At 41.0% G+C, this 15,578-nt stretch overlaps 1 protein-coding gene across 1 annotated transcript in view; it reads left to right on the forward strand.

Annotated features, from left to right (window-relative positions):
* LOC122813421 (neurogenic locus notch homolog protein 2-like) overlaps positions 1-15,578 on the forward strand; it is a 1,182,542-nt gene that overhangs the window by 740,176 nt on the left and 426,788 nt on the right. The window contains exon 11 of the mRNA XM_044085736.1: positions 4,874-5,107. Coding sequence (XP_043941671.1) covers positions 4,874-5,107 — 234 coding nt within the window. The remainder of the gene's footprint in view (positions 1-4,873; positions 5,108-15,578) is intronic.

Raw genomic sequence — 15,578 nt, forward strand, 5'->3', positions numbered from 1 at the left:
TTGATGCATTCGTTTAAAAGAGAAAGCTTTTAGAGTGTAGAAAGAGCTTGTGTGTAATTATTTTGCATATTCTACTTTTGAGTATCTTGTACAATACATGTCATGCAAATATGTGGCCAGAGTGTGCATACAATTAATAGAAAAAAATGAGGGTCATTTTTATATTTCATTTTAATGAGTTAACTGCTTCCAGATAAGAATGTTTCCTGGCCATTTTCTGTGCTGAGACAGGTGCCATTGAGTCATCTATCCTTTTTCAGGAAAGACCCAAGGAGAAGAAAACTCTCCACAGACTAATGTAGTCTTCATTGATCATGTGTATATTGGTGCAATCATAGTATCAAAGTTAGCTAAACCAAGAGTTCCTTGACATACCGTTTGTCAGTAGATATAGGACTTGTAACTGTATCACGCTTATTATACAGGTAAAGCTCATTGCAGACGTAAACTATAAGCAGATATAATGGCAAGCAGTAAATTACAGTATTAGCAGATCAGAATGCAACATCAAATATAAGACAAACCACAGGAACAGGATACAGGATACAACAGATTTATTCTGGTACCTTGGCTCAACAGCCTTCAAAGGAATAAACATCAAAGCACCAGGTGCATTTTATATGCTAGTGCAACCCAATTATTCAATTCAGTTCAATTAAAACCATGATACAACTCCAGAGAGTTAAAGGTACAAAAGCAGGTACAATACAGGTACAATACATCACTGTTAGAAATATAGAGTGCAAAATATTAATTTCAAATAATAAAAATATTATTATTGATGTGATTTTAATACTAAATATTTTTATTACTAAATATTCAAATTTACTTCCAAATTCAAGCCTTAAGGTTTGAGAGTACCAAACTTTAAAATAAATCTACTTTCTAGATTTAATAAACTCTGCTGAAAATTACCTCCACAATGTACATTAGGTTTGGCTAAAGCACAAAAAAAAAATGAGTCAATCGACCCATTGTGTATTGCATGAAAATGTTCAAATATAGGGCTATCAGTCCTAGCATTACGAACATCACCAATGTGTTCTAAAACACGTATTTTCAATTGGCGTTTCGTTTGACCTATGTAATATTTTGGCAAAAAACAATCACAACCAATAATGTATACTACACCACAGGATCTACAATTGAAATTATTTTCTGCAATATATTTTACCCCATTGATAGTACAACCAGATAGATTTTTTACTCTCACACATACCTTGCATTTGCCACATTTTGACATGCCATAATGAATACCAGAATCCAACAAAGAAACATCACTTGACAAATGTTTAGGTTTCAGAATTTCCTTAAGATTGGCATATCTGCCATATGAGAAAGAGACATGTTCAGGAAAAAGATGACCAATCTCTTCATTTTTATAGACAATAGGCCATAAAAAATTGACAATATTACTTAGAATACCAGAAAAAACAGAATATTTTGTAACAAAAAATAAACTATCGTATTTAGTATTCGTCTGTTTATGACCTAAATTTTTACAAAATGACTTTGTAACTTGATTCTTTTTTAAATTAGAATCTAATCTTACACGACTTTTCCTGATTAAGCTTTCAGAATAGCCCCTATCAAACAATCTCTTAAAAACATTATCAAATTCCAATTCCAAAAACACATGCTCAGAAGTGTGTTCATATATACGTTTGAATTCACCATAGGGGAGCGCCTCAATAAGATGTAAAGGATGTGCACTAGTTGCATGCAAAAAGTTATTAGAAGCTACCTCCTTCCTATAAGGTCTAAATTGAACTATTCCTTGTTTATCCACATATAACAAAATGTCCAAAAATTGGATTTCTTGTTGATTCACAACATGTGTAAACTCTAGCCCAAACTTATTTTGATGAAGACCAACCATAAAATTATCAAAATCTGAAATATCTCCTTTACAGATAAAGATTAAATCGTCAATAAATCTGTAATAGGAAATAACACTTTTTCGAAAAAATTCTAATGTATATAAAAAATTGGTTTCAAAAAATGACATGAACAAGATCGCATAAGTTGGGGCAAAAGTAGCCCCCATAGCAGTCCCGTCTACCTGAAGAAATATCTTATTGTCAAATACAAAGTAGTTATGACTAAGTGCAAACTCTAAAAGAGAAATGGTGAAAGAAGTGCGCGGACCCTCACCCAAAATTTTCATGATAGCTTCCAAACCTAATTTAATACTAATATTAGTGTACAGGGACTTTACATCAACTGTAGCCCAGTAAAAGCTAGAATCCCATTTAAAGTTTTTAATCAAATCACAATACTGATTAGTATTGCTGATATGAGAGGCAACATATTTTAATTCATTCTTTAATATACTATCCAAAAAAATACCTACATACTCCAAAAAAACACCACAACAGGACACAATAGGGTGACCAGGGGGGTCTTGGATATTTTTGTGTATTTTTGGCAATGCATAAAAGGTAGGGTCCTTAGGATTGACAACATATAAACGTTTGACATCTTTAGTACTCAAAAAACCCAGCCTTTCGCCTCTCTCAAGAATTTCTAAAAGAGCAGAATTATATTCATTGATAGGATTCTTAGGCAATTCAACATAAACGTGATCATTACATAATAAATCATAATTCATCTTTAAATAATGACACCTTTCCATAATTACCCATTTGCCCCCCTTGTCTGCAACACAAAAGGCATACTTTTTTGAAGCTTCCTTCATATTTTTCAAAGCACACCATTCAGACTTACTTAAGTTGAAGGTAAAAAACTGCTTCAAAAATGTAACATATTCAATTTCTGCCTTTTGTACATTGTGGAGGTAATTTTCAGCAGAGTTTATTAAATCTAGAAAGTAGATTTATTTTAAAGTTTGGTACTCTCAAACCTAAAGGCTTGAATTTGGAAGTAAATTTGAATATTTAGTAATAAAAATATTTAGTATTAAAATCACATCAATAATAATATTTTTATTATTTGAAATTAATATTTTGCACTCTATATTTCTAACAGTGATGTATTGTACCTGTATTGTACCTGCTTTTGTACCTTTAACTCTCTGGAGTTGTATCATGGTTTTAATTGAACTGAATTGAATAATTGATTAATTGTTGGGTTGCACTAGCATATAAAATGCACCTGGTGCTTTGATGTTTATTCCTTTGAAGGCTGTTGAGCCGAGGTACCGGAATAAATCTGTTGTATCCTGTATCCTGTTCCTGTGGTTTGTCTTATATATACTTTGCTGCTTGCTGTTGGTTGCTGTAACATCAAATAGTCTGTTTCTTGCCCCTCTATGATTACGCTGCTTATTGCAAGGAAAGTTGTGATGGGTTTGATTATTTTACCTCAGGAGTTGACATTCTTGCCATTTTTGTTCATGTTTTTTGCTTATGTTTTTGATACAGTCCTTGTCTCATTGCCTTAGTCATAACTGTCCTTGTGATTTTATCTTTCATTCTTAGCATACAACCAGGCACAATATTTTTTAAGCGTTTTGAACTTTTTTTCTCTTTGTGACCCATTTCCATTTCTAGCAGTAATTGCCCCTCATTGTCAGCCTTGCGTACAGTTCCTCGTGTTGACTCATCCTCTGTAGTGGCACCTTCTTTACTTTAATTGCTTTCAGAGGACAGCAGGGAGGCAGCATAACGTAGGCTTAATAGTACAAATACATTCCATAACACAGCTGACTTGGGCTGCAAGACATGGCTCTCAGTTTTCCCATATTTTTCCTGAACATCCCTGATTTTTGCCTCATATTTTTCATCTCTGTCTCTTGATCTCTCTCTTATAATTTTTTTTCTGTTAAATCACTGCAGATTACAGTCAGTAACTGTCCATGATTTTGAGCCTTTGTGCCTTCCCCCATTATTTCTGTCTTTTTCCAGAATAATTGAGCAAAGAAATTGACAGCTGGTGTTGATTGTATCAAAACATACTTTTCTATTTCTGCTGCAGAAATTATTTTAGTGATTGTGAAGTTGTTTGTGTAAAAGGTTCCATTAAATGCATATTTTAGTGCAGGCTGCATTAAATGACATTTACCTCATTATCCTTGACTTTTTCCTGCTTGGAAAATATTTTGCTTAGCGGAGAGATCTTGCTTTAATTACCACCTGAACTGGGTCACACTAGCAGATGCAGCAGAGAAGAAACCTCAGTGTTTTTCTTTTTTCTAAAGTTCTGGAGTTTGCCCTAAATCTGAGTGCAGATCATTCTAAGGGTTTGACTGAGTGGATTACTAAGCGTAAGTGTTTGAATAAGCAGATTTTTTCCTCCTTAGTTTTCCTTACATGTTCTTCACTTTAGTGTACAGCACTTTGTGTTCGCTCAGTCCACAATTCAGTGCTGTCCTTAGGATACAGCTTCACAGTTCGAAATCAACAAGATGTCTTGATTTGCTGAAATTTATTCTGAATATGTACTGTGCAACTAAGGCAAAATTTATACTGTTTTGTGCTGCGTTACTGATAAGTCAATTACTTCTTCTCTGAAACTGTGCAACTGTGTAAATATGCTACTGTATTTTAGTGTAGACAGTAGCCAGCTAAAGCGCTCAATACAAGTGGTCATGTTGTTTATTCTGCTAATAGTAACTGTATGTACTGATGTCCCAAGATTTTCATGTTCTAGCCTGAGCATTCTGCTATTGTAGTGGTACCATTAATTAGGGAATAAAAGTAGACAGACAAAAATAATATTGAAGGCTAAACTACAGTGGGACAAATGCTGCAGACCTACAAATTGTTTTCTCTCAAGATTTTGTTTATGACTTTCTGATGACTGACTGCAGCTTTTAAAGCTAAGAGGGCATATTCTAAAACAGTGCATGCATGGCTTTCACTGAGTTAATTCTGTTTGAATGCTAAAACTTCTGTATTGTTTCAACATACAGGGTACACTGGTCTGTTGTGTGAAGAGAATATCGATGACTGCAACCCAAAGCCATGCCACTATGGGGAATGTGAAGATGGTATTGGCTCTTTTACTTGCATCTGTTATCCAGGTTATACAGGAACCATCTGTAGTGAACAAATTAATGAGTGTGACAGCAATCCATGTCAGAACCAGGGCCGCTGCATTGACATGGTCAATGGGTATAAATGTTCTTGTCAGCTCGGAACAACAGGTAAGACAGTAAAATGCATGGCGGGTGTTCATGGGAAATTTGCCGTAGTTTTGGTAGAGGGAGTTGCAGTGTATTTGTACTAGACACTTGTGAATCTGTAGCTCTTTCATTTTGTAGTGTTAGCACCATAGATCTTAGGTTGCCTTGCAGGGATTACATGCGTATGCATATTTCTGTGTGCCTTTTCATATGTGTGCATTTGTTTCAGAAATGCACTATTTCCATAGAGTTTCTTTTTTGTTATTGTTAATCATAGTCATAGGCAGTCATTCTCATGGTAACCAGGCTTGAGAAGTATATTTATAGGCAGTCATTCTCACAATGACCAAGGCATGAGTAGTAATCACAGGCAGTCATTCTCATGGTGGTCAGACAGGAGTGAGGACAGCAGTAGCTGCCACTGATGGTTTAACTATACAGTTTTTGTTAGGTGGAACATGGAAGTGCATTATCCCTCAGTGCAACATCTGTCATTCCTTTCTCACTCACTTTCTGTGTTTTTTTTTTTAACTTTAATTTAGCTTGCTGCTTTGTCTTGAGATACTTCAGTATGTTCTGTCTTCAAAAAAACTTTTATTTTCAAACAGTGTAGGCTGCATTTATCACACTGTGCATTCAACTATTTGACATTACTGTTCATATTTAACTGTACATCAACAAAGAAGGTCCTTCTCTGAGATGTAGGCTGTTGTAGGAAATGCAATAATATTGCAAGGCGTCTTTTTCAATCACAATTTTTTCCCTGGATTAAGGGCAGTGGTGAGAGTGGTCATCATACTGGTTTATTGGGGTACCCCTCCTACCTTTAGCCTGGGTACTATAGCAGAGTTTGGCATGTAGTATTGGTTTGTTACAAGTGTAGTCAGTCAGTCAGTTATCCAGTGGTTCTTTTCATAGTGCGTTACACTGTACTAGTTTAACTCTGGTTTATGCCAGATATTAGACACACAACAGTCACAATGCTAAAAAATGTTTTGGGAAGGGGAAGGGGAAGAGGAGAGAGAAAGTTAACTGTGTAAGTAATGAATGTTTTTTCTTAGTAGCACTGGTGTATGGATGTTCTTCATCTCACATTGCTGCAGTCCTTACATATGGGTAGTCCGCTGTCCTCGGTCGGCCCGAATACCAAAGTATTAGGCTGACGTCGGTCACGGCGCTCAGATCTGACATCAGAGCGTCAGGGTATAAAAGCGCATGACCGACGTCATATCCTCAGTCTTTTTTGCCGCATGGTCCGATGCAGAAGCAAGCGTTGCAAGTGCCGTTCGGCGTTCTGAAATTTTCGTATTCTGAGTTTCAGACCGAAACCAAGTTGGGCTAAGTACCCCGTTGGGGAATATTTTGTTTTTCTTGCCTCAGTTAATTCCGGATGTCAGAAAAAGTGAATAATTGTATTTCTTGTGGGAAACAGATACCGCATAGGGATTATCACTCTCTTTGCATTCCTTGTTTGGGACGGACCACGGCGTAGTCGGGTGTCGGTTTTGTGCTAGGTTTAATAAGCGCACTATAAAAGAAGGTTAGATTGTGCTAGGTTAGTCTTTGGTAAGCGGTGTAATTATAATATGCCGTCGGATCCTCCGGCCGCTTCCTGAAGAAGCGCAAAGACAAATCCTTGAAACCTAGACAGGTTGATTCGTCCATTTCGGACGCCGGTCCTGCAGAAGCTACAGTGGAGCAGGTGGATCCGGCTGAAGTTTCTGTTGAGTCTCAGGGGGAAACTTTGATTTTGCAGGATGTGGCCTCACAGGAGTCAGGTCAAGCTGAAGGGGCCTCTCAGGTTACTGTTCTCCCTTCTATGCCTAAGGTGGTTAGGCCTTCTGCTACTATTTCTAAGGCTTCTTCTAAGGGCAGGTCTGTTTTGCCTTCCTCTGGTGTCCCTCCAGGTACTTCAGGGTCTGTGCCTAAAGGCACATGCTTAAAATGGCAGAAGATTTGATTACTTTAATTAGAGGTTCTATGCCCCCTCCTGATAAGAGGCCCAGGGTGGAGCCAGAGTTGGAAAGTTTGGATCAGGCCTCAGATGACTCAGACTCTTCTGCTGAAGATATTCAAGATTTTCCCCCTTATTCGGATTCTGATGCAGAGGATTCCACTCCTTCTGCTTCTCCTCCAGAGGATTTTTCATTTTCAGAAACTCTGCATTCCATGAGGGAGCATTTTAAGTGGGAAGGACAGGATTTCTCTGATTCACGGAAGAGGCTTAGGGAATTCTTGTTTTTACCATAGCATAGACCCTTGGCTATACCTCCTGTTTTGGATGTTGTTTAAGATGTTTTCTCGGAGGCTTCCCTTAATCCAGATTCTTTGCCTCCTGCGCCAGTTAAACCGGACAGGTATTACAGGGTGCCTGAGGCTCATAAGTATCTGTATAAGAGTCCTAGGGCGGACCCAGAAACTATTAGTCAGGGGCCTAAGGGTGTTAGAGCTTCTGTTGTAAAGAATCCGGTTCCTCTAGATAAGGAAGCTAGAGCTTTGGATAGATGGGGTAAGAAGGTGTATACCTCTTCTACTTTAGCAATGAGGGCTTTAAATTGCCAGTTTCATATGTTGAAGTATCAGAATTTCCTCCTTTCTCAGCTAAAATCTAAAGTGGATGCTTTGGCAGAGGGCATAGAGTGTAAAGAATTGCAGGATTTAATACATGTCTCTGAACAGGTGGGTAAGCATTCTTTGCAGTGTGGTTTTGATGCTGTACAGGCCTCTTCTAGGGTGGCTGCCACTGGTTCAGTTCTTCGTAGGCACGCCTGGCTTAAGGATCAGAATTTGTCCGAGCATGTTAAAACTAGAATTCTGGATGCCCCTTTACAGTCTGAAGTTTTGTTTGGTCCCCCTGTGGAGTCGGTTTTGAAGAAAATGGAAGACAAGGCTAAGTCTATGCAGACTGTTAAAGATTTTTTGCAGGTGCAACCTCCAAAGTTTAGTAGAAATTGGCCTACTAAGGGGTGGACCTACCCTTCTTCTGATTCTCAGTCTAGGGGTAGATCTAGACGTGGCAGGGCAGAGCTCACAGTACATTCAGGCCTAGAACTTGGAGTTCGCCTGCACAATCTGCAGGTGAGGGAAGGGGCCAGTCCTTTCGTAAACAGGCCCAATGACCTGCATTTTCAGCTGCCAGATTCTTCTTCCCTGGCAGCTCCTTTGGGAGGAAAGTTAGCACTCTTCAAGCAAAACTGGCTTTTAGTCACCCAGGACAAATGGGTATTGGACATTATAAACCGAGGCTACAAGTTCTATTTCCATACATTGCCTCCTTTCAAAGGCATGCCAGACGTTCCTCCTCGGCAAAGGATAGAGGCTCACAAGCAGATTTCTTTACTTCTTCAAATGGGAGCTATACAGCCAGTTCCTCTGTCAGAAGTGGGACTAGGATTTTATTCTCGCCTGTTTCTAGTACGAAAGAAAGGGAACACGTGGAGACCAATTTTGGATTTATCTATCCTCAACACTTATCTGGACATTCCAAAGTTCAAAATGCTGACGTTACAACAGCTTTTACCTCTGTTGGGAAAAGATCACTGGATGGTAACTCTGGATCTCAAAGAGGCTTATCTTCATGTTCCTATCAGGCCCAGTTGCAGGAGGTACCTGCGTTTTCGGGCTGGAAATTTACATTATCAGTTCTCTGCATTGCCCTTTGGCTTATCTACTGCCCAGAGTGTTCACAAAGGTTCTGGCTCCAGTGATAGCCTTTTTCAGGTTAAGAGGAATACAGATTTATCTTTATTTGGACGATTGCCTGATTATTGCACAACACAAAGACGAACTTTTGCATCATCTACAGTATGTGATGGTAGTGTTAAGATGCCTAGGGTATTCTGTGAACGAAACAAAGTCCAGTCTAGTACCCTCTCAGGACATGTGCTTTCTGGGTGTGAGACTGAATACAGCTTCCCAGATGGCCTTTTTGACCCCGGACAAACAAAGAAGCCTTTCTCTTTATTTCCATCAAATGTCTCTACAGTCCAGGCTGACTGCAAGGACAGTCCTTCAAGCCTTGGGGTTCATGGCATCTTGTATTCTGGTGCTTCCCAATGCCAAACTGCATATGAGGAAGCTTCAATGGTATCTCAAAATGTATGGACACAACACTGCCAAGATCTAGACACTGTCATTCAGATAATACCTTGCATTCAGAAAGAATTTTTGTGGTGGGCTCAGGAATGTCACCTAAACAAGGGACTCTCTGTGACCCGACCAGAGGCGAGTCAGATTCTAACGACAGATGCCTCGGACAAGGCTTGGGGAGCACACCTCAATGGAAAATGGGTGCAAGACACGTGGCCTGTCAGACTTCAACATTTGCATATCAACTTGAAGGAGATGTTAGCAGTCCAATTTGCATTGATGGCTTTCAAGGATTTACTTCACCCAGGACAGGTGTTGATTCAAACAGACAACACTACTGTCATGTGGTACATCAACAAGCAAGGGGAACCCATTCGTACCCTCTTTGCAGGCAAGCGATGATTTTGTGGGAGACTGCTCTCAGTTTACACCTCAATCTTCAGGCAAGGTTTCTACCAGGAGCACAGAACTCCTTAGCAGATGTGTTGAGCAGACAAATTGTGGATCCTCACGAGTGGAAACTGGATCCTCATGTGTTTCAAAAGTTGACAGTGTTATGGGGGACTCCAGACATAGATCTGTTCGCTTCTCCACTAAATTACCAGTTGACAAAGTTTTGCACAAAAATGTTTCATCCCACAGCTTGGAAGGTGGATGCTCTATCATTCAGTTGGAGCAATCTTCATGTCTATGCCTTTCCACCTCTGCCTCTCATTCCCAAGGTACTCCTGAAGGCCAGAATAGACAAGCCATCCATTATTCTGATAGCGCCGGATTGGCCTCGACAGCACTGGTACCCACTACTGAGGAGTTTGGTATGGGAGCCTCCATGGCCTCTGCCTTTGATTCCGCATCTTTTCTCAGGAGGGCAATCACTTCCTCAATGTCAAGATTCAGTCTCTGCATCTCACAGCCTGGCATATTCTGTTTTAGACCCTGGAGGGTCTCAGCTTCCACAACAAGTTTTGAATGTTATTTTGGAGGCCAGAAGGCCTAGTACAAGGAAAGTTTACGCTGATAAATGGAGGAGATTTTTCTTTGGAGCAAAGCGAAGGACTTTGATGTTTCCAAGCCTGATTTAAGTGTTTCTCTTCAATATCTTACTGAGTTATTGGACAAGGGTTTGTCTTTCTCCTCGATAAAGGTTCATGCTGCAGCCATTTCTGCTCACTATGCCTGTGACCCTCCTTTATTTTCCCATCCTTTGTTTAAGCAATTTCTTAGAGGGGCAAAGAACATAAGACCCCCACGTAGAGCTCCTACTCCTGCTTGGGATCTCAATTTTGTGTTGGAAAAGCTTACTCTACAACCTTTTGAGCCTGCAGCTACTGCCGAGTTAAAGTATTTATCATGGAAGACTGCTTTTTTGTTGGCCATTACCTCTGCAAGAAGGGTTTCTGAATTACAGGCCCTTATGGCAGTGGAGCCTTTCCTGATTTTTCATAAGGATAGGGTATCTTTGTGTACTAATCCTTCCTTTATGCCTAAAGTGGTTTCTAGTGTGGCCTTGAACCAAACTATTCATTTGCCTACTTTTTATGCAAACCCCCAAAATAAAGGGGAGAAGATTTTGCATACTTTGGATATTCACAGGCAGTTACGTTATTATTTGAGCAGAACCAAGGGGTTCAGGCAGTCTCAGCAGTTGTTTGTTTCTTTTGCTTTGGGTTCTCAGGGAAAACCTGTTTCAAAACAAACTATTTCTAAATGGATTGGGTTTTGTATTTTTCTGTTATTCCCATCATGGTAAGGAGATTCCGTCTGGAATCAGACCTCATTCCACTAGAGCTACTGCCACTTCTATTGCCTTTCTAAGGGGGGTAGCTACAAAAGATATTTTGGAAGCAGCCACTTGGAGTTCAGTACATACTTTTTCCAAGCATTACCACCTTCCTCTTTATTCTAAGTCTAGGGCTGGATTTGCCACTGCAATATTACAGGGCATTTTAGCAGCCCCTAATGATTTATGATTTTGCCATCCTCCCTTTACCTCTGCTTTGGGATTCTACCCATATGTAAGGACTGCAGCAATGTGAGATGAAGAACATAGTACAGTTTTGTACCTACCATAAATGTAGATGTTCGAAGATCCACATTGCTGCAGTCCAATTTACCCTCCCTCCTTCCCCTTTGTAGTTTGGCATGGTTATATGGTTTGGGTGATGGTTGTTGTTGGGCATGTTTTTGGGAGGTATCCTGTTTTTGGGCTGTGGCCTTTCTTTTTTAGGGCCTTCTGACATCTGGGGCAAGAAAAGACTGAGGATATGACGTCGGTCATGCGCTTTTATACCCTGACGCTCTGATGTCAGATCTGAGCGCCGTGACCGACGTCAGCCTAATACTTTGGTATTCGGGCCGACCGAGGACAGCGGACTACCCATATGTAAGTTCTGCAGCAATGTGGATCTTCGAACATCTACATTTATGGTAGGTACAAAACTGTACTTTTTCTTTGCATGCTGTAAAGTAAAGTTTTCTCAGTTATTTGTAAGTGTAATGGGGATTGTAAACAGGTGCTGCTGTTTTTTTTCCTTTTCTTTCTTCCTTCTCTCTTTCTTTTTGTTCAGTTTTAAGAAATGTAGGCAATGCAATGAAAAAATAAGCCTGGTTAAAAGAGCATTACAAAAGAAAAATTAATGTGCTTTTTCCTCATTCTTGCATGGGGAAATGACTGGATTTAAGGACATTAGATTTAACAAGTTTTAAGAGTAAGCACGTAAATGAAAAAGAATATTGAATATTATGAGGCTTTTTTTTTCTAACAAATACATATATGTTCTGTAACAGTTCTGCAGCTGGTCTGCATGTTTCCATGAAAACAATCTGATAAAGAAAAACTGGCTGCTTGGTTCTCTTATCTCAATGGAGACAATTTGATAAAGATAAAGTGGCTACATGCTGATGGAGAGTGAATGGCAGAAGAAAAAAACTGAGAAGAGAAATTGGCTAGGACATAATGTTCTCTGAAAGCATTCAGGGTTATTCCCACCTGGGAGAGCTGTAAAGAAAAGACAAACCCAATTAGCACTTGGTAGAAACACAGGCTGCACCATGCATCTTAGCATATTTAATCTTTCTTTTAGGTTAACTCAAGTCTATAAGTGTGGTTGTCAGTTTGGGACTTTTATTGCTATTAGGAGGGTAAAACTTCAGTATTTGAAGATGTTCACAGTTTTTTGCATTAGTACTAAGTTAACTGGCTTTAGGGGGTTTAGGGTGTGTGTGTTTTTTTGAGAGCTTTCAGTAAAACAAAACCTTTTGTAAAATGTGACATAGGCTCAAATGGATATGATACGAAACAACTGCATAAAAGTTCAATCTATCAGTGTATGCATGTAACACAAAAGCTGGATCTAGACATTTAACAAAATAGGTGATGTTCTGTAGTCCTATCTCGCCTTCATTCTTACTCTTGGGATCGGAGCCGAACCTCTGCTCGAACTCGGCCATACTCTAGCTCAAAAACTTCTGGTTGGCACGTGGCTAGGAGGTATCCCATGATGCATCACTAACACAACCCAGATCTCGTTTGCCGCTCATTCAGCTCAGACGTGATTCTTCTTGGCTGTGGCTAAGTGAAAATTTTCAATATATTTGACTAGTTATTGTTGGATAAAATCTTGTTTTGGTAGTGTAGTGTGTTTCTTGCAGTCTGTGTCTGTTTCAGACTAGTTGCTGCTTCATTTCTGTGTGTACTGCTTGTACTTTGTTTGGCCGTTCATCCGTTGGCCTTTTCTGTATTCCTGCATCGCTATCTCTTGTGCTGCTGGTTTCTTTTCGTGTTTCCTCTCTCCTTGGGAAAGGCCCATTTAAGTTAGAGGACCTAGTCTTCATTCTGTTGTTTGTCTCTCGTTGGGCTAGGCCCATTTAAATTAGAGGACCTAGTCCTCTGTTCCCTTTCCGTCTCTCCCTAGGCTAGGCCCTTTTAAATTAGAGGACCTAATCCTTGGTTTTTCTCCTTCTCCTCTTAGGGCTAGGCCCATTTAAGTTAGAGGACCTAGTCCTCTGCCTTCTTTGTCTATTCTATCTGTTAAATAGAGTTGCTGTGTATTGTTGATAGCGGTTTTTGCACTATGTCAAAAGACACTAAGGATCATAAGCCTTCGGGATTCAAAACGTGTACTAAATGTGCCCAGAAAATGTCCTTGACTGATGGGCACAGTCTGTGTGTTTACTGTTTGGGGGGCTATCCACCTCCAAGAGTCTTGCCTGTTCTGTCATGCTTTCAGTCCTCGTGTTCTTTAGGAGAGGAAGAACAAACTTATTTTGAAAAGACTGTTAAAACATTCCTTTGAGGAGGAATTGGAATCATCATCATCATCCAGCTCTAAATTTCCTTCCTCTTCTAAGAAAGACAGACCAAAAGCTGCAAAAAAGCAGTCTCCTACCCATTCTGTATCGTCAGAGCCGCCAGACAAAATTACCAAAGTGAGTACACCCTCGTCAGCTCCACTGGTTTCGGTGCCGAAAGAGGTTAGTCTAATGGATCCATCAGTTTCCGCCCCAGGAGCTTCGGAGCCAATAACCGGCTCTACATCTTGGAGCCGGTCAGCTGAATTCCGACCGGTTTTCCCAGGCTCTTAGGTTGCCTATATTCCAGTGATCTAGATCCCTCACTCTATCCCCCGGGTCCTCTAGTATCCTGTCTGATGAGAATTTTCGAGAGAGTGGTGCGGAGACTGTTTCAGATTTCGGCACTGGCAAATTTACTTTCGGCTCTGTCCCAGTTGGCTCCAGAGCCTAATGTGCCCTAACACCCTGTCAATGTTCCTCCTCCGAGCTTCTCTGAGCCTTCAGAGCCAGAGTTGTCATGCCTCAGGTTGTAGAAAGGTCGGTTCCAGCTACCTCAGTTGGTTTCTCGGTTCCGATATCCACTCCAACCCTTTTGGTGCCATTCATGGGGTGTAGGGTCCTCAGTTCTCCGGTTGGGCCCGAGGGGGATGCTTCAAATCGAACTTCGGTTCCGAGCCTACCTCTCAGTGCTTCAGCGTGGGTGAGCTTGGACCCCACATCTGCCTCGGAGCCCATCTCCTCAGCACCGAAGACTGTGTCTGCATCTTCAGATCGGAGGGCATCCTCAGAGCTGGGAGGATCGGCCTTCGTGGTGATGAGGAGTGTGCTGTCCAGGTGTTCAGTTTCAACCAGAGGTACTGACACTCTTCCCCCTAAAGTGCCAACTTCAGTCTCAGCTCCCTCTCTCTCCCAACACAGTAAAGACTCGCAGCCTCAGGAGACCTCCATGAGTGGTCCCCAGTCTTTCGAGATCTCCCCAGAATACCTTTCTGAGGAACCGCCTAGGAAGAAAACTTGTAAGAGGAAACATGTTGACTCCCCTGATGAGTCTATTACATCAGACACTGACCTCAAGGAGTTAGAAGGGTCCCCTACGTCGTCCTCTGATGATATCTCATTCACAGATATCTTTGAAATCCTGAAAAAGAGAGGCGGCTGGCCCACCACATCCCCTTCTGATGATTCAGTGTACCTGAAGACTTTCGGGTCTCAACCCTCCACCTCTTGGGTGTCTCCTCCTTTCGACGAGCTACTGGATTTAGTGAGTCAAAAGGTGTGGGAATCTCCTGATTCTGTGGAACCGGTTCCTAGAAGACAAAATAAATTTTGTCAGCACCCCAGGGCAAGGACTTTCTTACTAAAGGTGTTCCAGTAGATGCCATGGTGGTGGCAGCAGCCACCAAAATGAAACTTGCCGAAACTTCCTCCACTGTCCATCCACCGAACAAGGAGTCTTGAACGATGGATAGGTATGGAAAGCGTGTCTTTTCTTCAGCGGCTTTTACACTTAGATCGCTGAACAACCTGTCTCACTTCACAAGGCTCCAGAGAGATCTCCTAAAAGAGCTGGGAGATGCTCTACAGGATAATGTATCTGATGCAGTATCTTAGAAGATCAATGCATGGATGTCTACCCTAAATTCTATTGTGAACTCCTCCATGAGGCTGATATTGTACGCAGCGGATGGAGCGAGTAGGGCAGCGGGTTCAGGAGTCTCTCTTAGAAGACACTCCTGGATGCGTTTGTGTAACTTTGCAGAGGCCTTTAAGTCTATGTTTACCAACACCCACTTTGACGGATCCTCATTGTTCAGAACCAAGGTAAAGGACACACTCACCAGGTGCAAGCAGGAAGGAAAAACCCTGTCTGCCATGGGAGTCCGTTTTTCCGTCCCTTCTAAACCCTATCCCAAAGGGCAGAAGGGCAACAAAATGTGGTTCAAAAAATCTCAGATGTTTTTTCAGGATGCACAAGGTGATTCCTTCTCCAGAGGCAGAGGAGGAGGAAATAATGGTAGACACTGCCCTAAAGGCAAAGGAGGCTCGCAGAACCAGGAAGACGATGATTCCTTTCGTGGTCGTCCCTATCAGCGCTCCTGAAAGGAGGCCT

Source organism: Protopterus annectens, chromosome 10.part0 (assembly GCF_019279795.1).
Source record: "Protopterus annectens isolate FY-2018-M chromosome 10.part0, PAN1.0, whole genome shotgun sequence".
NCBI classification, from domain to species: Eukaryota; Metazoa; Chordata; order Ceratodontiformes; family Protopteridae; genus Protopterus; species Protopterus annectens.